This window comes from Fusarium subglutinans, assembly GCF_013396075.1.
Source record: "Fusarium subglutinans strain NRRL 66333 chromosome Unknown NRRL66333_c0000218, whole genome shotgun sequence".
NCBI classification, from domain to species: Eukaryota; Fungi; Ascomycota; class Sordariomycetes; order Hypocreales; family Nectriaceae; genus Fusarium; species Fusarium subglutinans.
In genome coordinates this window covers 54,046-76,052 of record NW_023502281.1, presented here as the reverse complement: position 1 = coordinate 76,052, position 22,007 = coordinate 54,046, and the positions used below count along the sequence as shown (strand labels likewise).

At 48.4% G+C, this 22,007-nt stretch overlaps 11 protein-coding genes across 11 annotated transcripts; 6 read left to right on the top strand and 5 right to left on the bottom strand.

The window, feature by feature from the left end:
* Positions 1-1,056: 1,056 nt before the first annotated feature.
* Positions 1,057-3,105, top strand: FSUBG_11484 (HOL1 substrate-H+ antiporter; the record flags this gene model as incomplete). The annotated part of the gene is made up of 7 exons (XM_036676171.1): positions 1,057-1,244; positions 1,295-1,406; positions 1,460-1,555; positions 1,606-1,725; positions 1,779-2,485; positions 2,540-2,869; positions 2,922-3,105. The coding sequence occupies 7 exons, from the start codon at positions 1,057-1,059 to the stop codon at positions 3,103-3,105; spliced, it is 1,737 nt and encodes a 578-aa protein (XP_036533063.1).
* Positions 3,106-3,358: 253 nt separating this feature from the next.
* Positions 3,359-3,899, bottom strand: FSUBG_11483 (uncharacterized protein; the record flags this gene model as incomplete). The annotated part of the gene is made up of 3 exons (XM_036676170.1): positions 3,359-3,573; positions 3,625-3,699; positions 3,776-3,899. 3 exons carry the CDS (start codon positions 3,897-3,899, stop codon positions 3,359-3,361), a joined length of 414 nt encoding a protein of 137 aa, XP_036533062.1.
* A 1,223-nt stretch (positions 3,900-5,122) lies between these two features.
* Positions 5,123-5,578, bottom strand: FSUBG_11482 (uncharacterized protein; the record flags this gene model as incomplete). The annotated part of the gene is made up of 1 exon (XM_036676169.1): positions 5,123-5,578. The coding sequence occupies one exon, from the start codon at positions 5,576-5,578 to the stop codon at positions 5,123-5,125; it is 456 nt and encodes a 151-aa protein (XP_036533061.1).
* A 1,031-nt stretch (positions 5,579-6,609) lies between these two features.
* On the bottom strand, positions 6,610-8,399 carry FSUBG_11481 (HOL1; the record flags this gene model as incomplete). The annotated part of the gene is made up of 4 exons (XM_036676168.1): positions 6,610-7,035; positions 7,084-7,535; positions 7,583-8,182; positions 8,237-8,399. 4 exons carry the CDS (start codon positions 8,397-8,399, stop codon positions 6,610-6,612), a joined length of 1,641 nt encoding a protein of 546 aa, XP_036533060.1.
* Positions 8,400-8,840: 441 nt separating this feature from the next.
* Positions 8,841-11,096, top strand: FSUBG_11480 (oleate-activated transcription factor 1; the record flags this gene model as incomplete). Its single annotated transcript, XM_036676167.1, has 4 exons — positions 8,841-10,155; positions 10,237-10,282; positions 10,332-10,614; positions 10,662-11,096. The coding sequence occupies 4 exons, from the start codon at positions 8,841-8,843 to the stop codon at positions 11,094-11,096; spliced, it is 2,079 nt and encodes a 692-aa protein (XP_036533059.1).
* Positions 11,097-11,408: 312 nt separating this feature from the next.
* On the bottom strand, positions 11,409-12,859 carry FSUBG_11479 (uncharacterized protein; the record flags this gene model as incomplete). Its single annotated transcript, XM_036676165.1, has 2 exons — positions 11,409-11,439; positions 11,502-12,859. The coding sequence occupies 2 exons, from the start codon at positions 12,857-12,859 to the stop codon at positions 11,409-11,411; spliced, it is 1,389 nt and encodes a 462-aa protein (XP_036533058.1).
* Positions 12,860-13,371: 512 nt separating this feature from the next.
* On the top strand, positions 13,372-14,688 carry FSUBG_11478 (hydrolase or acyltransferase (alpha beta hydrolase superfamily); the record flags this gene model as incomplete). Its single annotated transcript, XM_036676164.1, has 1 exon — positions 13,372-14,688. The coding sequence occupies one exon, from the start codon at positions 13,372-13,374 to the stop codon at positions 14,686-14,688; it is 1,317 nt and encodes a 438-aa protein (XP_036533057.1).
* Positions 14,689-15,062: 374 nt separating this feature from the next.
* FSUBG_11477 (protease s8 tripeptidyl peptidase) lies at positions 15,063-16,652 on the top strand (the record flags this gene model as incomplete). Its single annotated transcript, XM_036676163.1, has 1 exon — positions 15,063-16,652. One exon carries the CDS (start codon positions 15,063-15,065, stop codon positions 16,650-16,652), a length of 1,590 nt encoding a protein of 529 aa, XP_036533056.1.
* An 874-nt stretch (positions 16,653-17,526) lies between these two features.
* On the bottom strand, positions 17,527-18,649 carry FSUBG_11476 (phytanoyl dioxygenase; the record flags this gene model as incomplete). The annotated part of the gene is made up of 2 exons (XM_036676162.1): positions 17,527-18,352; positions 18,402-18,649. 2 exons carry the CDS (start codon positions 18,647-18,649, stop codon positions 17,527-17,529), a joined length of 1,074 nt encoding a protein of 357 aa, XP_036533055.1.
* Positions 18,650-19,084: 435 nt separating this feature from the next.
* Positions 19,085-20,854, top strand: FSUBG_11475 (cocaine esterase; the record flags this gene model as incomplete). Its single annotated transcript, XM_036676161.1, has 1 exon — positions 19,085-20,854. The coding sequence occupies one exon, from the start codon at positions 19,085-19,087 to the stop codon at positions 20,852-20,854; it is 1,770 nt and encodes a 589-aa protein (XP_036533054.1).
* A 503-nt stretch (positions 20,855-21,357) lies between these two features.
* Positions 21,358-21,684, top strand: FSUBG_11474 (uncharacterized protein; the record flags this gene model as incomplete). Its single annotated transcript, XM_036676160.1, has 1 exon — positions 21,358-21,684. The coding sequence occupies one exon, from the start codon at positions 21,358-21,360 to the stop codon at positions 21,682-21,684; it is 327 nt and encodes a 108-aa protein (XP_036533053.1).
* Positions 21,685-22,007: the final 323 nt, after the last annotated feature.

Sequence of the window (22,007 nt, the reverse complement as noted above, 5' to 3'; positions counted from 1 at the left end):
GAATTTATCGGCTATTTTATTCAAGCCTTAACAAATAGTTAAAAAAAGTAAGCTTAAAGAGGAATTTATTACTAAGCTTATAGAAGTTCTATATAAAGATTAAGTTATAAATATTATCAAAGTACTAATTAAAATCTTTAAAGAAGGTTATACTATAAGCTATTACTACTTAGAGTATTATAATAAATCTATTAGTATAGTTTTAAATATTTAATTAGTTAAAATAATATTAATAAAAGACTATTTTTATTAGTATAAAAGCTACTATTTTAAAGATCTAGGGTATTAGTAGTATTAAGCTAACTTTTCTTAGTTAATAGATTAAAAGTACTATTTTATATACCTGATACCGAATCACGCATACGAAGGTACGTGAAGGTATTCAGAAGGGGATGCGGGATCAATTCTAAGGTGGGTCTTGGTGTTTTGGGATAAACACCAAGGCCCGGAACAACTATGACCCGCTATTCGGGAGGATGCGATTATTACGCATCAATACCTTTAAGGCTAGCTAAAGAGTTATAATCTAGGTTTTCCTCTTATTAGCCTTTAACTATAATAATTAGTTAGTTATTATAGTATAATGTTTAAGTTATTAGCTAGATATATTATTTATAGTTATAGCTTGTGGCTAAGAGCTTAAATTAGTAGATAGAACTTAGTTTGCTAGCGATAAGGATGGCTCTGCCCCCGCATTGTGTTGTCCCCTAACTTCTGGGGCTATTCTCCAAATCGGGATATTTCTCATTTCTATTACCCGAGCATCAATTGTTCGGATGAACGGCTTTGTAATGAGAAGTGACGTCAAGCCTGATAAGGCCAAGGGTTCAGACATCAAGGACATGGCGCCGAGAATAAGAAAGCTACGAATTGGAGCTACGAGAGATAGTCAAGATAGATCAATCTAGAATACTAATTAGACTTTGCCGACAGATATAAAAGCATAAGAGAATCCTCCATTGACACCAATTAGTCAAAAGCTCCACAACAGATAATCACCAACTACTTTTCCCCATCTTCTAGACCATGCCCACTCAAAGCCAGACCACTGCCAATATGGCAGATCAGATCGAGGCAATCCCTGGGACGGTCCACTTGGTCGACGCCCAGGGAAGCATGGACTCGCAGCACGCCAAAGGAGCCGAGCACGACATTGTTCTCGTCCCAGCTCCGTCGACTCATCCGGATGATCCGCTGAACTGGTCGCCAAGGAGGAAATACCTCTCTTCATTTTGCATGGCAGCGTATGTCCACTTCTCTTGTTATCGTGTTGGGGTCCACTGACGTGATGTAGATATGTGCTTGTCATTGGTATCTGCTCTTCTGCGCTGTATTCGACTCTGGGACCTCTGTCGGAGTCTACTGGTCTGAGCTATAATGATTTGAACTCTGGAACTGGATACATGGTATTTACCTCTCTTAGCTTCATGTACTTTGTGGCAGTCTGACATGTCGGTAGTTTCTCTTCTTCGGCTGGGGCTGTATCATCTGGCAAGCTATCGCCATTCAGTACGGCAAGCGCCCTGTGTATCTGTTGACTACACTGGGCACTTTGGTAAATATCCAAGTCTGTCTGACTAATAGCTTTGAAGCTGACAGGACTAGGGTGTCATGGTCTGGCAGCCTCACGTCAAATCAAACGGAGAGTGGATCGCGACCAAGATTCTGCAGGGCATCTTTGGTGCACCGATCGAGTCTCTTGCGGAAATCACAGTTTCAGACGTCGTAAGTAATTAATTCTACAAACCAACCCCGTGTTATAGACTTAAGTGTCGCAGGTCTTCACCCATGAACGCGGCAAGTTCATCGCTCTGTATGCTCTCGCACTTGGCTACAGCAACGGCATCGCTCCTCTCATCATGGGCTTCATCAATGACGGCCAGGGATATCAATGGGTGTTTGTCAGTACTCCTTTTTCAATTGACAAGAAACAGATATTGATAGACAAACAGTACTGGTGCGCCATCTTTTGCGCCGTTCTCCTTCTGATCATCTTTTTCTTCATGGAAGAGACCAAGTTCGATCGAGCAAAGTACACGACAAGAAACCACATCGAGGGACAGACCGTGTATACTTCCAATCATACATCAACCGACCCTGATACCAAAGACGATCTTGATACGAAGCATGACGTTGAGCAAGACCAAGTCGCTACTACCACTCTTACGAACGTCAGCGCACCCAATGAGATCTTTGATCTTGACAACACTACGATGAGCAAGAGATCACGCATGTCTCGCCTTAAGCCCATTGAACGTAAGAACCTGAAGGGCGAGAATAGACTCATCAAGCTCATCAGTCGGCCGATTCTCCTCCTCGCGTTTCCCATCATCTCATATGCTGGTTTCATCTACGGCTGCAACATTGTCTGGCTTTCGGTTCTGAACGCGACTGAGTCTATGGTCCTGTCGAATAAGCCTTATAACATGCCTACCTCGACAGTTGGGTTGACATTCATCGCTCCACTCATTGGAACAACCCTCGCGTAAGTGCCCGATTCTCACAAAGTGACCAGATTACAGAAGCTGACAGAGGCTAGGTGCATCTACACTGGACTCTGTGGCGATAAATTCATCATCAAGATGGCACGTCGCAATGGGGGCTTTATGGAAGCTGAGCACCGACTATGGCTATTCCTCCCCTCTCTCATCCTCATTCCGTTTGGATGCATCTTATTCGGCGTCGGAGCTTACTACGAGGCGCATTGGTTCTCAGTCGTCTTTGCCATGGGCGTCATATCCTTCACTACGACTGCCGGTTCACAAATCTCCATCGCGTATTGCATCGATTGCTATCGTGATCTCGCGAGCGAAGCTTTAGCCACTGCCATCATCATCCGAAATACAATGGCATTCGGTATTGGATATGGGTAAGTACACATACCCGACTCAATGATCATAGAATTTTGCTGATAATGTTAGTGTCACTCCTTGGGTTGTCAACCTGGGCTATCAGAATGCTTTCATCCTTGGTGCTTTCGCTGGTCTGGCACATAATCTGACAATTTTCCCCGTTATGAAATGGGGTCGGGCTTTGCGGCAGCGGAGTGCGGAGAAGTATTGGAACACTGTTAAGGAGGGAGCGGACTTGGACCTCAACCATTGACATTCTGTGTCTTATGCCTGGAGCTAGTGTCATATGCAATGGGGACGGGCTCACTGTCATACGTAGTATTGCTAGGTATATACAACACCACAAGTTATTAGTAATATAAAGCACTACTAATGCCGCCAGAGAAGTCAGACTTAGCCAATCCGGTCGTTACGTGAAACTAAGGGCCTGCGGAAAAGGTAACCCATGGCCCTGCCCAGTAGAAACAGTTTAACTGAAAATCACTGGCGGTCCGATGCACTCCAGGTTAAGGGCGCTGGGCAATGATGCAACGGCGGCCCCAACCATTCTCGACCGGTCCACAGCGGGTGTCTGTAGGTGCATTCAAAAAGGTGCTGGCATACTTAATATGCAGATCATCCCACCAAGCCTCAGGCAATCTGGTTTCGCAGGTATTGCCAGGAGCCACCATGACAATGTAAGGCAGCGGGCTCGAGAATGGCTGATAGTTGCCGCCTTGCCCTGGAGAACATTCAGTCAGACAGGCACTATGGGCATATGGGTGATACGTACAGGGATCGCATCTTGGAAAACCTCGCTGCTCGAAGTTGTTACCCTTGATTATGAATTCCGAGCGCTCGCGCCCTTCTGCGCCGAAAACAATACTGAAATAGTCACTTTAAAGAGTTAATATTCGGTACCGTTACTCAATGGGAGTTCATACCAGCTGATGGACCGTGACCATCGTTCCACTCGCAGCGTTTCTCCAGAGAGCCGATGTTGTCGGAAACTGGAACAGCCACAGCACTTGCAGCCAAGGCCAGAAGAGAGACAACCGAGATACGCATAGCAAGGGAGGAGTTGGTGAAAGTAATGGTGCTGAGTCTTGTAGAACTAGAATGCGGTTTGTTAGACATCAAGCGGTACAGTTATATATATATGTAAATCTTAACCTTTAAAGAACTTGGCTCACCGCTACACTACATTATCAAAGCCAAGACTTTCTGTACAACCCTAGGGAATAACTTTTATCTCAATGCCAAGAGTGGGTTTTACGGCATTTTAGGTCTATCGTGTTACTTTAGGAACTTTTGTCTTCAGGGTTCTTTTGGCTGCATTTGTGATCAAGTGTGCCTAAAATAGTCATAATATTCGATAGTCCCCTTCGCCTAATTGCCTCCTCGTCGGATATGTAAGTCTGATTGGGTCCAGCTGAAATATTATTTATTAGTCACCTTGTTTTTATCTAGTTCTCGGCTAGTCATCTTATTGCTATGAGAGAGAACCTCCGACAATACAACCCTAGGCTTACTGCCAAGAAAGCAACGATACAACTCTGGGCTTATTGCTAAGAAAGCACAACTGGCTTTGCAAAAGCTCGCTTAATTCAGGTAATTGACTAAATCTTATTGGCAGAGATTAATGTGCTGACTGACCCTTTAAGGCTATGGCGCTTATAAAATTTAATGATTGTCGGATATCGGGTTCTTTAGTATTAATGACGACCGGGAACTGGCAATATAACGTCTCTTATGGTTTGATTCTCAAATTTAGAGGAAACGGTATTGGGGTAAGAGAAAGTGCAGTCCTTTATAAATGAACGCTATGGATACTGAGTGCCGAACAACGGAAGGCAAGAAGCTCTGTACCGGAGGAGACGAACGGGAGGTTTGCCCATCATGGATACGGGCTTTGCGTCAGCGGAGAGTGAAACTGTCAAGTAGGGAGGATCTAGACCTCAATACCTGAGTTTCTGAGTCATATGCCTAAAGCTACTGGTGCGTTTCCCAAGCCAAAGAAGAGCAGGTCTGGATGATGTAGGGATTGGGTTACGACTCAAACGGAGAGATTTCAGTAGTAATAAGAAGAAATTATATTGTTTTGATTAACCATTGGTCGATTGCAGATAAAGCACAGCAATACTCTATATTGCGTCAAGACAAATGAAATAGATGAGTGAAAGTTGGGTATCGTTGCCTCAAGCCAGAGACAAACGCCACCCTCAACAGTCAAAAGACAAAACACCGCCGAGGTACCATCACAAGCATAAGCTCATGATTCATTGAACTTCCTACTTTTCATCCTTATCCTCTTCCTTCTTCCCATCAGCCTCCACTTCCGCCTCCTCCCTCGCCAACTGCTCCTCAAGCTTCTTCTTCTTTTCCAAATTCTTCTCTCTCTTCTTCTTCTCAGCCTCTTGCCTCCTCTTATCGCGCCTCTCACCAACAAGATACCTTGAGTTCTTGATCGCCGGGAACACACCCTTCAACGCGAGCCAGAGGTGCGAGAAGGCTTCTTTGAAGTGTGTCTTGGTCTCGTTGTAGTTGGCGCGGGCGAGAGCAGCGCGCTTCTTGGTGCGGTAGGCCTTTTCGGCTTTGGCTGCTTTGGCGTATTGTTCTGATGCTTGGCGACGGGTTGTTATGAGGAGATGCTCGCTGCCGCAGGTGCTCACGGGACGGGGAGTGGGTTCTGTGGGGGCGGTGTCGGTCTCGGACGAGGCCTCTATCTTGGACTTTGGTTTGCCCATGGCGGAGAACATTGAGCGGATATGATTCTTTGCTGTATTAGATTGATTGTGTCGGTTAACGAATGGCTGATGGGTGCGAAGCAAAACCGCATGAGATAAAAGCAAGGGGATCAAGTTAGTGGGTTTGCGGTTCTTTAAGAACCGGGAGAAATATTTCTAGACCTTGCATCTCTCCATTAGCCGACAACTAGATGTTCTAGTCTATGTAACATCGACAGGCTATCATTTATGCAAACAGGTCACTGTATATAGATGCATTACACACTGCCTGACTTTCTAGAGCCAGAAGCAGAATTGGATCCCTGTAATTCAATGCATTGGTTACCCGAGCTGGTTTGCATAAAGTGCAATTAAACTCGTTGTGAGTTAAGGACTCCTATCCTAAAGAACAAAAAGGGTTAGGTAAATTTAGTATACTTTAGTGTACTTTAGGATAGATTTAGTGGAGCTTAGATCAGCTACCGACACCTTTTGCTTAACATCAGACGTTTCTTGCTCCTGAGGAGAGCATATCGTCCTCACCGGGGCTATAGTGCATGAGCATGCTACGCACGGACACCATGCCATTGGCAAATCAGTCAGTGGTCTCCTTGCTGAAACTCCAGTAAAGTTAATAGTCAAGCCCAATATCATATAACGATGGTATTTGTAGAAAGTGGTGACAGGACGTTGACCGTGCCGGGGGGCGGGGGAATCAATGCAACTGATTGGAGACCGCCCGCTCAACAATTTTATGCGGGCAAGGTTACTGGCATTTAAAAGGCTCAGCACCTACTCCGTACATTGCGCACTAAAAACAGTAAGCTTGAACTTTAGTTGTTTGTCATCCAACCATCCTACTCTTGATATTTCCTAATTAGGCAGTATTGGGAATTCACGCTAACAAACAGTAGAGGGAAGATGTTATGCTAAAAGGCAGATACGACCATTTTCGAATCGTGCGTTCCATTAATTCATTTACTATCGTGCTTCAAATCACATAGATCAACACAAGACGTAATAGTCTACACGACCCAGTTTCTTGCCTAACCCTACTCCTCGTGATGCTTAGGCCAGATACGTCGACGCGCCCATTCACGAACACGCTTTCCAATGAAGTACATGACAATACCCAGGGCGCTCAAAACACCACAGATAATAGCAAGAATGTTCATAGCACCATCATAGCCAAGGGATTGAATCGAAGGCACGGTTGCGTAGCTCAACCCGAATGAGACAAAGCCTCGACCAGCGCAAACAACGAGAAGAAGAGGCCCAGACTTGTTGGGGTAACTATCCATGACGAAAGTGATTCCGACCAAGTTCGCACCGAGGAAAGAGAAGAAGCCGAGATGATATGGAGCCACGATGGCGATCCAGTGATAATCGTTGGGCGAGGCGGCTGCGTGGCCGTAGACGATCGCTGAGATGATGGCACAAGCCGCTGGGATGATCAAGACAAGAAGACGATATTCGGGCTGTATCAGTCAGTATGCGATGTTCAGACTCGGAAATGGGGTGTTTACCTCGAAGACGCCCTTGTTCCGTCGACTCATGAACTTGCAGATAATATCCGAACCATATCCAAGCAGCGGGACAGCAAGCAGACAATCAATGATCTGAACAAGCTGCACATATCCCAGAAGCTTTCCGTTGAACTTGTAAGGCGGTTGCACCAGAATTTGAGCAAAGGTTGAGGCTTGGTAGATGTAAAGACCTAGGAAAGCACCATTGAGGATAAAGATCCAGAAGATAGGCGGCAGGATGAGAGACAGCCCGACGTCTTTGTAGAAGGCGACAAGACTCTTCCAGTCTGCCTTGCCGTGGAACAACTTTATGTCGTCGCGCCATGTTCTCTCGCCGAACTTGTCGGGCTGGAGAACAACGCCGTTGCGGGTTGTGACTTGGTATAGAACCTCGTTGGTACCTTCGCTGGCTACATTGCCATTCTTGTCGAGCCTTAGATGGACAGCACCCTCTGCTCATGGTTAGTATCGACTAATGAAAAGAGGGATGAAAGCTTACCTGTCGCGTCTTCGGGTCGGTCGTAGCGAGTCTCAGCGAGGAAGAAGAAAGACATGATCATAGTGAAACCATTGATGATGGTCATGATACCATACCACCAAGGCAATCCAAGCGATGGAACGATGTACGTAGTCGCCGTAAACAGAGCCGCAGTAAGCGTGTTCTGAACACCAACAAAATAAGACAGTTTCACACCATGTTGATGCAGAAAGTGAATCTCCTGCACGATCAAAGGCGCGAGAGCCTCGCTCTGTCCAGCAGCCAGACTGAAGATATTCCGCCCCGCAATATGGCTCGTAAGCGACTTTGAGCAAGCACACCAGATTCCAGAAACCGTCAGAAGAAGCAGAGAGAAGAGAAAGACAGGTCGGCGGCCGATGGCGTTGGCGAGAGGCATAGACAGCAAATTGCCAATCCCCATGAAGAGAGTAGGATATGTAAGCAAATCGCTGACACGCTTGGCATTGTCGTTGTGATAAAGCGCATAGAGCTCTGGGGCGACGGAGCCGAGACCGGAGGTTCCTAGGACTGAGATGCCGGAGTAGAAGCCGACGAGGAGGATGATCATGTACTTGCGCCAGACGGGCAAGTTAAGAGGATCTATTAAAAAGTGTGAGTTGATGATGATTGAAAAGAATGGTGTGTTTTGTTTACCTTTGGGGTCAGGACTAGGCGTCGGGACGAGAACAACAGTTCCATCTTGGTAGAGATTGACTGTACCAGATGCATCATGAGTTTCGTGGTAAGGCGTCTTGATGATATCCTCGACAGCATCGACGTCAGGTTTCATACCTAAGGAATCGCGTCGCTCAGCCATGACTACACCTTGTCAACTGGATGAGTTTTGATGTTTCCATGTACAAAGCAGCGACGAAACGAGGTTTATATCAATTGAATCGCCGCCGGGTCGGAGTTGGTCTGGACCTGGGTACTAAGTTAGTCTGATAGCGTAACGAATAGATTCCGATTGGTCGTTACACGAAGGGGTCTAAAAGTGAGGTTAAGTTGCGGGGGTGGAGCCGAGTCTCCGAGGGGAATGAATGCGGGGAAGGGCAGAGGTTTACCGATCGTTTATTAAAATACGCTGTCTGCGCCTCCGTCGGCTCGGTATCTCATCACCCAAACACAACAACTCCAGATCTTGATTCCTCCTCAAACCCTTGTCACCGGAACCCGTCTCTATCTACCGGCATCGACATCAACCCAATCATCTTCCCAAGCTTGTCCCCCACGTTTCCCGACCCCCATGCCCTCCCCAATGGATACCGAAGACAGCCCCGGAATCCCCAGATCCAGCAAACGGCGCCGTCTCAATTTCGCATGCAACTACTGTCGGAGTCGCAAAACGCGCTGCGACGAGCAGCAGCCCTCTTGCCAGGCTTGTATCCTCGCCGGAGTTACCTGCGTTACGGAAGATAGGCGCAGACCGGGCAAGGTGATCAAGAGACGAGAGGCGGGCAAGTCAACGGATGGAGGATCTGTTACTTCTGCGAGTCCGTCGGAGTATGGACTGCAGACTGCGGCTGTGGAGAGGAGGCATTCTGTTGTTGAGCCGCGGACTATTGAGGTCGTTACTGGGCCGATTCGCGCGCGGTCGCAGAGTCCGAGACCGTCGCAGAGTAGAGACTCTTCTCATACAGACGCGATTAGCAACCCGCTGCCGATCTGGCGTCAAAGCGCTGGCACCACGTCTTTCCAGATATTGACGGAGTGGCTGGACCTGGCTTGTTTCCGGCTGAGCATTCCCTACCATTTTGGCTCTTATCCACCCTCTACTCTGAACCCTCCATCGGCATCTCAACACGGAATTCCGATCACGCCGGAGACGTGGGTACCCCAGACTTTGTTCGACGCGTATGCGAGGGAGATACATACGTTTTACCCTGTTGTGAGGCTCGACCAGGCTCGTGCGGATGTAGTGCAATCTCACCCAGGGAACTTGGCGTCGCATGCTGTTGACATTGCAGCGCTGAGAAGTCATCTACTCTTTGCTGCAGGAGGTTGTATCCTCCAACATGCCGGGCGAAAGCCTTACATGACTGAAACACTATCATTAGCCCGCAACGCACTGGGTCATCTCATCGGCAACGTATCATACGACACCATCGAAGTCCTCTTTCTATTCTCAGTATGTCTCCGACTCAACGACGAGATCATATCAGCTTGGACAACACTTGGCATCTGCCTTTCAATCGCCCACTCCCTCGGCCTCAACAAACCTGGGAAGAATAGGAAAAAACCTCTGGATCTCGACGCCTGGAATCCAGCGTGGTGGGCTTTATACAGCTATGAGAAACTATTCTCGTTCCAGCTTGGATATGTGTCGACTATCTCGGATGATGCATTTGACACCTTGGAACTAGATGTTGTCAAGTCTACTGCGCTTGAGCCATCGCGTATTGCGTTATCGATGGCGAGTGTGTTTAGTAAGATGAGTCGTCGCTGTGCTACGGCAAGACAACTTGAGGAGAGGGCTAGTAGAAGGGCTCTTGAAGCGGTAGTCAGAGAGAAGGTTACTAGTACTGGAGAGGCATTTCTGATGTTGACGAACTGGGCTAATAGTGTTCCTGCTGGTATAAGGCATGTCATTTCATTTCAGTCGCTATAGTTGCTAATATGCGACAGACCTACGTCGGATTTTATGCGCGTACCAGAAAATCTGGGCCTCGCGTCATTCGTGTCTTTACACTATCACAACGCGTAAGTTCACCAAAACCAGCAAATGACTTGCTAAGATAATGTTTTGCAGTCTCATCATGCTGAACCGCAACTCCCTCCTGATCAGCAAAAACGCTCTACACATGGCAGTAGAGATCATCGCCAAAGATACACCGTGGGAGTACCAGATCCGCAACGGTCAATCAATGGTTGCGAATTCCGCACGAAAGATCATCCATCTTCTCGCTGATAACGATGATTCGGCGTCGCATCTCTTCGCACCGGCTTACTTTCCGCTGCTTCATGCTATGTATGTCCTGGCTGTTCATATTTTGAAACAGCCGCATTCTCGTGTCTCAAAAATCGACCAAAGCGTGAGTTCGATGTTACCATATGAAACCCATGACACTGACTTCACTAGCTTCTTGTAACTGCTGCTGACTTAGTGCGCTGCTACTCTGTTGGCCTCAGTGAAGAGGATCGCTTGAACACTATTCTTAATGGCCTTCTTTGTGTCGTCCAAGAAGCTATGAAGCCTACCCCACCACACGATAACGACCGCAACACTCCCGCGCTAAACTCGTCAACCAGCCTGTCCGATCAGAATGTGACACCTTTAACCGATCAACAGACATTCACAGAGGCCGTTGGCCAGTCGGATCCTGCACTCGCAAGCAATACTCATTTCTCGATGGAAGAAGGCATACTCGATCCGTTCTCGGGTCAGCCGTTCAACATGCCGATACTACCTGATGAGATTGGCTGTGACTGGGCCGATTTTGAGAACTTGTTGCAGAGACTTGAGACAGAAGGGTCTTTGTACCCTCCTGATGAAGGAATGATTATTGATATATAGCGCATCAATCTGACAATCTTTGGTCTTTTCTGTCTAAACTTTCACCATTTTTGATCTTTTTTGCATTTCCACAAACAAACCTGTTTGATGCGGAAAACATGCCGAAATAATCTTCATCATGACATTTGGATCACACCATACTTGAGTGTAACCTCTTGTAAGGGTTGTATAATTTACAACTATTTAAACCGATTAACTGGGTCAGTAAGTTTACAGACCCGGAGGAACTGTTCCTGTATCCAGACGACTTTATCCCTATGCAGCCCACGACAGATAAGCTCGCCACACTCCTTTGATAGCACTCTGATTAAGCTATTCAAGTGAAGCAATGCGTGCGAAGGGCCTTGAATCAATATGTGTCGCTTATAATCAGAGAGACTCATTGCCTGATCCCCTCGGAGATACTGGGTACGTATGGCCTCATCCAAGTCTTTGTCGTGGTAGTTGGGGAATCTGATCGCCGGGTCCGCCAAGTCGTGCAAACCTCCGTGATTTTGGCGGTTGCCCAGGTAAAACGGCACGGACCGGCAGATAGAGTCCACCAACTCCCTGCCGAGATTGGGATCTGGGAAACTGTGATCCTTGGTAGCAATCAAGATGGTTTGCTGCAGCGCCTCCGAGGGCGACTTGGTAAGCAGATAGAACTGCATCCGTAGGATCATGAGCCGGCAAACGCGCCATACGTTCCAGATGGTGGCAATCTGGACGGTTGGGTATATATCGCAGAAGCCGAAGTAAGCAAAGGCGTCGTCTTGGGGTCTTTTATATGGCTGCCATGAGGCCGGCACTAAGTTAACCCAATCCAAGAGTTGTGTGTTGACGGACGAAGCGTCCTGCCACCAAGTCGCAAGGGTCAGACCATCCAGGTTATTCTTGGCCAGCCCGCACATAAAGGTGGATAGTCTTTTCTGTAAATCGGCAATCGAGAGCCCGATCAGGTCCAAGACTGCATTCGGGTTCGCTGGCATAGAATAGTCCCATCCTGCATCGAACCAAACATCCAGGCCCGAGGTGTCGTCTAGTTGCAGCTCCATATATGTCGACACATCACAGTGCCGCAGGTAGCTCCTCAAGTATGCACGGCAATCTGAGTCCGGGACGCTCCCGGCGCCATGTTCGAGCAATGCACGCGCCCCGTCCTGGTGGACGCGCATGGTATGCTGATGCGTTGAGCGAGCAGCGATGCTCTCGTAGAAATGCATCAAGATAGCGCTGAGTACGGTGGTGTCTTTCAACCGCTCGAGAGGATCGTTGAGAGCTCCTTGTAGGCGACTCAGTGCCTTGGTAAAGGGAGGATGAGGCGTTCGAAAGCTCTTTGTTGGGGTTTTCCATAAGCTCCAGAGCTTCGTTGACACGGCCGTCAGGACGGTGGAGAGGACAGAATCCGAATGCTCCTTGGCTACGGCGGGGAAAAGAGGCTCTAGGAAACCCTGGGTCGAGTGAAAGCTGCGTCCTAGGCCCGCGATCGAGGTGAGGAAGAAGGAGATAGCGAAGGATTCGTCGTCGGGGGAAATGTTTGCTGGTATGGCAGCCTGAATTTGAAATCCTGGCGTTATGGACATGCGAGGGCTTCTGAACCGTGATGTCTTTGCCCCAGTGCCCTGGTCCTTGAACCGAATCTCGCCTGTCTTTTTCCTTGATTCGTAACCTCCACACACCCGTCGCAGCCGGAGGCATTCACGACAGCTTGGCCTGTCCCCGTCACATTTAACACGTCGTTTGCGACATGTCAAGCAGCCTTTCGATGGGCCATTGTTGACCATGTCTACACGCAATCAAGAGGACCGATCTATGCCGCTTAGTCAAGACTTGCCACGCGGCCGGCTTCATTTGCGATTCGTCGCATCCAGGGACTGGGTAAGAAATAACGTTAAGCGGAAATTAGACAGTGTCGCGAATGAATCATAGATTGTCAAGTTTGAGTCCAAGTCTCCGGACTTGCGTGTAGTGTTTGCGATGGGAGAGGCGCAAGCCGTGGGGCAGAGGATTACAAAGCGACCAATCGCAAAGGAATTGCCTTATTTGTCCTAGTCGACACAGTAAGCCTTACGGTCCCCAGGGGAAACACCAATCGCAACCTGGCTCAGATGCATGGACGGTGCATAGTGTAGGTATAGGTTGGTTGAGGGTTGCTCTCGCTGGGACGATTGCGAGAACAAGCAAATGAATATAAAAAGCAAGGCATCGCCGAGACTATTATAATATGATCAACACCGTCATCAGCGAATCTGCCCATCTTTCAGTACTGTACCCTTACTTCTAAGTCCCTTTCGAAATGAAGTCATCTTCCCTGTTCACTGCTATTCTTATGGGGGCAACGGTAGCCTCAAGTTCCATTCTTCCCCGCGACTCTGGGCCATCACTCTCTTTAGAGGAGCCAGAGGACCCCATCATCCTCTTGAGCAAAGATGAAAGCTTCCATTTCGAGCTGCTCTTCACCCTCGGAAACACCATATTCGGAGCTGGCGATGTCAACGATGTCTTGGCCGCAGCGAAACACATCAAGCCCGGGAACTTCACCAGCTGGCTCGAGACCTTCCACGCGTTGGCAGAATACACCAAAGGTCAAGCCGAGGATGCGGACAATGCGTACGATCCATTGAACGTCCGGGAAGCCTGGTTTGCTGCATCAAGCTACTACCGTCAGGCCGACTTCTACAACCATGCGAAGTGGACGGACCCACGTATCAATAGCTTCTGGCTCGAGCAACGCGCTGCGTTTGACAAGGCGCTTGCGACACTGCCCGTTCCTGGCGTACGTATCCAGATCCCGACGGACAGCTTCACTATTGAAGCAATATGGTACACGCCCGCAGCCGATGCGGTCAAACGACCGACCTTGGTTATCGGCAATGGATATGATGCTAGCCAAGAAGATTCCTACCACTCGTTCGTTGTGCCAGCCTTGGCTCGTGGCTGGAATGTTATGACCTACGAAGGGCCAGGACAGCCCACTGTTCGTCGCAACGATAATATCGGTTTCATCCCTGATTGGGAGAGGGTTCTTAGGCCAGTGATAGACGAGTTGATAAATCGCAAAGGCTGCTTCGTCGATGAAGACAGGCTGGTCCTCGTTGGCATTTCAATGGGTGGGTATCTAGCTGCTCGTGCCGCTGCGTTTGAGCCTCGGATCAAGGCTCTTATTCTCAATGGCGGCGTGTGGGATGTCTATAAGGGATTCGCCAGTCAGTTGACTCCGGACATGAAGGAACTGTTCGCCGCGGGCAAGCAAGAGGAATTTAACGAGGCTGCCTTGCCGCTTTTGAATAGCCCACAGGCGCCTACAATGATGCGCTGGGGTTTAGAGCACGGATTGTGGTGCTTCAAACAGCATTCCCCGTATCTATGGCTCCAATCGCTTAAGCAGTACACTATTAAGGATGTGGTTGGGAAGATCAACGTACCCGTCCTTGTCGTCGATTCCGAGTTCGAGGGGTTCTTCGCTGGCCAGCCGGAGATTGTCAGGGACGCACTGGGCGATAGGGCAACTTACAAGTTCTTCAATGGAACAGCTGGATATCACGTCCAAGTCGGAGCTGGGCAAGAGTGGAACAGGTATCAGTTTGCCTGGCTAAATAAGATATTAGGATAGAGGGTACTTATATGAAAGGTTGATTTACTATTTCCTGAAGAGCTTCAGCAGGATGTTCAAGCTTTAAGACAAATATATATATAAAGTGAAAAGAATGCCAGGAGATGTTATAAGGGCAAGAATAGACATCAGTTGCTGGGCCCGTTGGAGCACCCTCCACGCGACAACATAAACTACTGATGTTATAGGTAGTATTGGATAATCAGTCTGTAGAACCTCAGGTTCTCTATATATTATACTACATGTGATGTATAAAGGAGAGTCTGGTATTCACATTACATATTATCAATTAGTTCGGTCCATCATTCTTAAGCATTCTGAACTCAGATATGCATTATATCGTGGGCTTTCTTCTCATATCCTTGTGCCTGGGCATGGGCGAAGAGGTGCGCACTCCTCATGAAAAACGAAATACCCATGGCGACATCTGGATTAAAGGCGAGCGGATCGACCCGGACGCTCGTCTTTTCCTTCGAATCGGTTTAAAGCAGTCAAACCTTGAAGACACGGACAGTTTCGTCTACAACGTCTCGCACCCGTCTTCTCCTTCATATGGTAAACATTACTCCAAACAAGATATCGTCAAGCTGTTCGCGCCGTCCAATGATACGACCGAGACGGTCCGCTCGTGGATTTCAAGACATGGCGGTTCTTCAACACCATTGCGAGACAGAGGATGGCTACGCGCCAATATGTCGGCTGTAGAAGCGGAGAGCATGCTCAACTCCAGTTATCACAAGTACCACCATACCCTCCATGACTACTCCACATTAGCATGCGAGAAATACTATCTTCCTGAAATTGTTCGGCCACATATCGAATTTATCACCCCTGGCGTAATGCTTCTAGCGCCTAAGCAGCCTCGCATCAGCAGCAAAGTCAAGAGACAGGCACCACCAATTTTTCAACCTGAATCCCCGAGCCCGCCTTCGACAGGCACGTCAAAGTGTGGTGATGCTGTCACTCCCGATTGCATACGAAAACTCTATAATATCCCAAGCAACACATTGAACCATTCGTCTAATTGTCTGGGGATCTTCGAGGCAGGTGACTACTATGCCCAGGAGGATTTAGATATGTTCTTCGGCAAATTTACGCCTCATATCCCAAAGGGGACTCACCCTCACCTCGTTTCAATCGATGGCGGCTCTGCCCCGGTCAAACCAGCTGAAGCCGATGGAGAATCTGATCTCGATCTACAAGTCGCTTACCCGCTTATATATCCTCAGTCCATCACGTTATACCAAACTGACGACAAGGTGTATACTGTGAACGGCGCTGGAGGGCTGTTTAACAACTTCCTCAACGCCATTGATGGATCATACTGCTTATACGAGGCCTTTGGAGAGAAGGGTAATGATCCTGCTTTCGATGATGTATATCCTGATACACAACCTGGTGGTTACACGGGCAAGACGCAATGCGGCATCTCGAAACCAACGAACGTGATTTCCATCTCTTACAGTAGGTCGGAGTCGGACTTACCTTTCTACTACCAGCAACTGCAGTGCAACGAGTTCATGAAACCTGCACTCCAGGGGCATACTGTTCTAGTTGCTTCTGGTGATGCCGGTGTGGCGTCGCGCTCCTGGGATCCAGAGCCGAACGGATGTCTCGGCCCGAACAACACGGTCTTCAATCCTAACTTTCCCGGAAACTGTCCATACGTGACAGTTGTTGGTGGGACTAGATTACCTGCTGGCTCTTCGGCCCTCGATGCAGAAGTTGCTGCTTATCTCCCGCATCAAGACGGGTCAGACAGCACATACACTAGTGGTGGAGGTTTCAGTAGCATCTATTCGATCCCAAGCTATCAGAAAGCAGCACTCGATGCTTATTACAAGCATCATGATCCAGGATACAAATACTTTAGTGCTTTGCATAATGTGACACACAATGATACAGTCCCCATTGGTGCAAATGGCGGCATCTACAATCGCATAGGGAGAGGCATGCCAGAGTAAGTCCATCGCTCCCGACTTACAATGATTCGCATATTGACCCGATTTCCTTTATAGTGTTTCGGCTATCAGTCAAGACATAGCAACCTACGTTGGTGGCGACTACGGGCTCATAAGCGGTACCAGCGCAGCGACGCCTTTGTTTGCTTCCATTGTGACACTCATCAACGAGCAGAGACTCAAAGCTGGAAAAAGCCCTGTCGGGTTCATCAATCCAGTCATGTATCATAACCCCCAGGTATTCAACGATATTACGAAAGGGACTAATGAAGGATGCGATACAAAAGGGTTCTCGGCAGTGCCAGGATGGGACCCGGTGACGGGGCTTGGGACACCAAGATATTGGGAGATGCTGCAGTTGTTTATGAGTTTACCGTAAGGAGTAATCAGCAAGGTTTATAGTAGGATTGCACTATCTAGCATGGATATTACTCTCAGCTAGTTCTGTGTAGTATGTCGGACCTTAGTATAGAGGCGTATCTAACGTATGCAGCTTCTGCCAATTTGTACGCCATACAGATCGCTGGTCCGCCCGAGGCTTAAGATTATGGTGATTGTCTTACTCGGACTTAGTGCCATGCATATCTATTCCTTTCTATTTATCGCCGTGCAAGTTGCCTGGTACTGATCTAGGAGCTCTATCCTGCCTAACGGTATCGCCCATTCAAAATATGTTATCGATTCGAGCTGGTTGTCGCCAGGCGCTGGTGGTCCAACAACGCAAGAAGCTATTGAATGAACACTTAAAGGAACCATCTAACAAGTAGATTTGCCATATTGCGGAGGTGGAGCGAAATAGCTTTTTCTAAATGCTTTATAATAAGTGGAAAAGAAAATTGAAGGGGTAAATAGATTGATGCAAAATAACTAAAATGGCTTATGCAGTAATGTATGGAATGCCAGTCAACAGAAACCCGCGGTTAGTCAACTCGGGCGCTTTCCTCGGCTTGTTCGTATTATAAGGACAAGGCTCCCCGTTCCTCAAGACAGGAATTCCTCCAACATGCATCGCATTAGGCCAGTGCGTGGTCCCCTGCAGATTCTCAAAAGCAGCCTTCTTCCTCTTCAGATCCTCCTGCGTAGCATCCGCAGCAGGCATGTAGCACGTATAAGTGCAGAACCTGGGCTGCGTACCCTCAGGACTAAGATTGTAATGAGGAGTGCGCGAATCCCAGACGATAAGATCTCCAGGTCCTGCATTGACCTTTTGCCATTCACAGCCCTTGTTCTTCAACCACTCCATACCCTCTGCTGTAAAGCCATACCACTCATGAGTCCAAGCCCAGATCTTATTCGGATCATCCTTAAAGTCCTTGTGGAACTCTTCACTAAGAAGATGCGCGCCCTTGCAAACGATCAGACCACCGTCTTTATCACCGTTGGGGAAGATGTTGACAAGACCCTGGAGACAGCGGAAGCCGGGATTCTCTGGGTCTTGGTCCTGGTGCGGCCAGGGCTTGTTAACCTTGACATCTTTGCGGTTGGGGAACGAGGTGTTGACGGCGTCGAAGGAGACGATGAGGTCTTTGGTGTCGTAGACGCGCTCGAAGGCCTCGATGACGCCGGGTTCTTGGCGGATGGCCCAGGCGAAGGACTCGTGGGCGACGCCGTAGCCTGTGATCATGCCTTTTTCGGTGATGACGGGGAGCGTCTCTGTTTTGATGGTGCTAGGGTCATCACGCTTGAAGCCCATGCCGCCGTTGCTATGTCTCTGTTAGTAGACGCTTTTGGATGTGGGTATTGGAGACTCACAATGTCTCGAGGTATGAGAGCATCTCGTCACCGTATTTCTCAGCTCTTTCGAGAGGAATGGCTCCCTTGATGACGGCGAAACCATCTCGGTAGAGGTCATCGCGCCAGTCGCCAAAGACAGTTCCAGGGTTGGCGAAGAGCTTGTTTGGGCCTGAAGGCTTGGCTTGGATGGGCTTGTTGGAAGTGGGTTCGGTGAGCTTCAAAGCGGAGGTGGCTTGGTAACCAGCGGGCTCAGTATTGGCGACCATTTTGGTGGATAGATGAGCGAAAGAATAGCAGTCAAGTGTTGATTTGACTCGATGAGAGGTGATGCGATGATAGTTATCAATCTCAGAAATCGTCTTGCTGTTAGCTGTTTAATGATTCTGACAAAGTTCAATGTGTTCTTCTTATTCTTCTGTCAACAGATACATTTGCTTGCCACCAGAGCCGCAATGATTGATTCCGAAGTGCAAGCGTCGCTTCGGCTCGGCATCCCGGCAATCCTCGTTCTGCCCCCGCGCTCAAGCCCAGACTCCGATTCCGAGCCGCGCCATGTACAGTGGGGCCGACAAGTCCACTGCCCGGTTCGCTACCTCGGAATCCACTTTGGCATCTCAAGGATCGACTATGAATAGGTTCACAAATGCTTGTAAAATTGAACTTACAGAATTTGCAATCAATTCCTTGTCATTTCAAACATCATGCCTCTCACAAACCTCCCCTTCACAGTCCCAATTGAGCCCATCGGCACTCCTAAGGTCGGTCACGGCGGTTACGTCGGACTGAACCCGCACTCAGAAGTCCTCCCAGCAGGATGGAAACACGACAGCCCCCAAGCGCGTGCATTACCTTCACCTGTTCTCGTCGAACATGATGTGGCGTTCAAGATGCGAGATGGTGTTACGCTATACGCTGATGTGTACCGTCCACCGAACACGGATGAGCCTGTTCCTGCTATTATCTGCTGGTCACCTTTCGGAAAGAAGTTCAATGGAATACTGTCACTGGAACTCATGGTTCCGTGGAACCTAGGTATTCCTTCACAGACACTCTCAGGACTTGAGAAATTTGAGGCGCCTGATCCTGCTGATTGGGTTCCGCGCGGTTACGCTGTTGTCAACATCGATTCACGCGGATCAGGCGATAGTGAGGGAACCTTGGTCATCATGGGAACTCAAGAAGCCGAAGATGGGTACGATACCATTGAGAGCATCGCAAAACTCCCATGGTGCAATGGCTCTGTTGGTCTAGCAGGAAATTCTCACCTGGCTATTGTCCAATGGTTCATCGCAGCGTTGAACCCGCCCAGTCTCAAAGCTATTGCTCCTTGGGAAGGTTGTGGCGATCTATATCGCGAACAATTTGCCCGAGGTGGTATCTACGCTGGTGACTTATTCGATAAGCTCATTGTCAAGTACATGATGCAAGGACACAACGGCATCGAGAGCTTCCGCGAGATGTTCAAACAGCATCCTCTTGCAAATGAGTGGTGGAATGACAAGCGCCCAGATATGAAGAAGATCAACATCCCCACTTACATCACCGGTACATGGACCAACACAATGCACGGCATGGGCGCCATTAGAGGCTGGCTCGAAGTTGATACACCGCACAAGTGGCTTCGCTTCCATCCTTGGCAAGAGTGGTATGACATTTGGGGTAATGAGCAAGCGAGGACCGAGCTACTTGATTTCTTCGACTACTTCCTCAAGGGCAAGGATAACGGCTGGAACAAAGTACCAAAGGTCCGCACGGCTGTTCTGCGATTTGGTAAGAAGGAACCTCAATCTTACGAGAACATTGTCGAGGAGAACTTCCCCATTCCCAGAACAGACTACAAGAAACTGTACTTTACGAAAGACAGTAAACTTTCTCTTGACCAGCCAGCCGAAACATCAACAGTCAGCTACAACTCTGAAACCGACGATCAGGTCAGCTTCACATACCGCTTTGACCAAACCACAAGATTAGTCGGTCTCCCTAAGGCAGTTCTTTACATGTCCTGTCCCGACTACGACGACATGGATGTCTACGTCACCCTCGAGAAACTCGACGCCAACGGAGAAGTCATGATGAACCTCAACATCCCCTGGAAGGGCATCCCCAAGCAATCCTTTGAAGAAATGACCCCCAAAGAAAAGATAGAAGTCGTTGTGTATCGCGGTCCAATGGGTGTGCTCCGAGCGTCGCATCGTGAGATCGATGAGAGAAAGAGTATGCATCCGCACTGGCCGTTCCATCCTCATGAAAAGGTTGAGAAGATCAAGGCTGGGGATGTTGTGAGGCTTGATATCGGTATTTGGGCTATGGGCATTGAGTATGAGGCTGGTGAGTCGATTAGAGCTGTGGTTTCTGGGAGAAATATTGGTGTGAGTAACTTTGGAAGTTTGGAACATTTGGATAACCATGGGAAACATGAGGTTCATGTTGGTGGGGAGCACGCTAGCCATGTTATTCTGCCATTTGTTTAGATAATCGATGTCTCCTCTCACTAGCTCGATCAAGCTCGAACTCTGGGATATCGGGCATCGTGAATGTGTTCTGCGTGGAACAGTGTTTCGATGTCAAGAATGATCGGAAAGCCAGTTCTGTCGCAAGTCCAGTGATTATATGTGCTGGGTTGACGATGAGACGCTGACCAATCTCGTCGATGGCGAGCCACTCACGGAACTGAAGCCGACTACCAACTCATCGAATCTCTCCGACAATTCGACGTGAATGGTTAGTGCTTACCGCAAGCCGATGCGATCACTGAAGAACACGCCTTGTGTGTCACCAACGGTCCTCGCATGTGAATGAGATGCACTCATGGCACAAGCGTGATTGAATCAGACATCAGTCGCAATTGTGCTGTGTTGATGTCGCATATAAACCATCGTTCAGTGCACTGTCCTCCAGATCAACAACTCACCCAATCCATCTTCAACACACTCTACCAATCTCAAACTACACACTTCCACCATCACACTCCACGATGGATCCTTTCAGCTTCTTCATTCTCATCTCAGTCCAAGACCCAAGTCCAGGCGAAAGTCGCATGGCCTTCCATTTTATGTGTTATTTGCAGTTGAGACTTGTGGCTGAGAGCTTAACCCAGCGGACAGAACTTAGTTTCCATTTTACACGGAAACCAGAGAGTTCCATCCATGAGCCAAGATTCGACGATGTCATGCGAGCGTACGACTTGGAGGTCACCAATATCATGTACACCGAATTCGAGGAAATGCTTACACTTTATGTGTTTGCGGCTGGATATGATTGGACTGCGCACAAGCAAGAGACTCTGAAGATATGCGAGTAAAAGAAAATTGACAGAGACTGGCGGCTTATGTAGATGGTGATGTCTGCCTGTGTTGACAACACAGAATGAGGGATGCTACGGACAAGTCTGGGGAGGATGTTTTCTCGAATTGAAATGATCATAGGAGGACGTGTCGATAGCCAATTGTCGTACGTGCATTTCGTCAATACCTCGGACTCGAGAACGATAACCTCCACAGTCTCTTCAAAGTTCTTTCTCCCTCTGATTAAGGTGACGTGGTGAATTTTCAAGTACACTGTTTCATCCTCTGTTATCTTGCTTCCGGTTGCAAATCGAATTACTTCTTGGGTCGAACAGTCAAG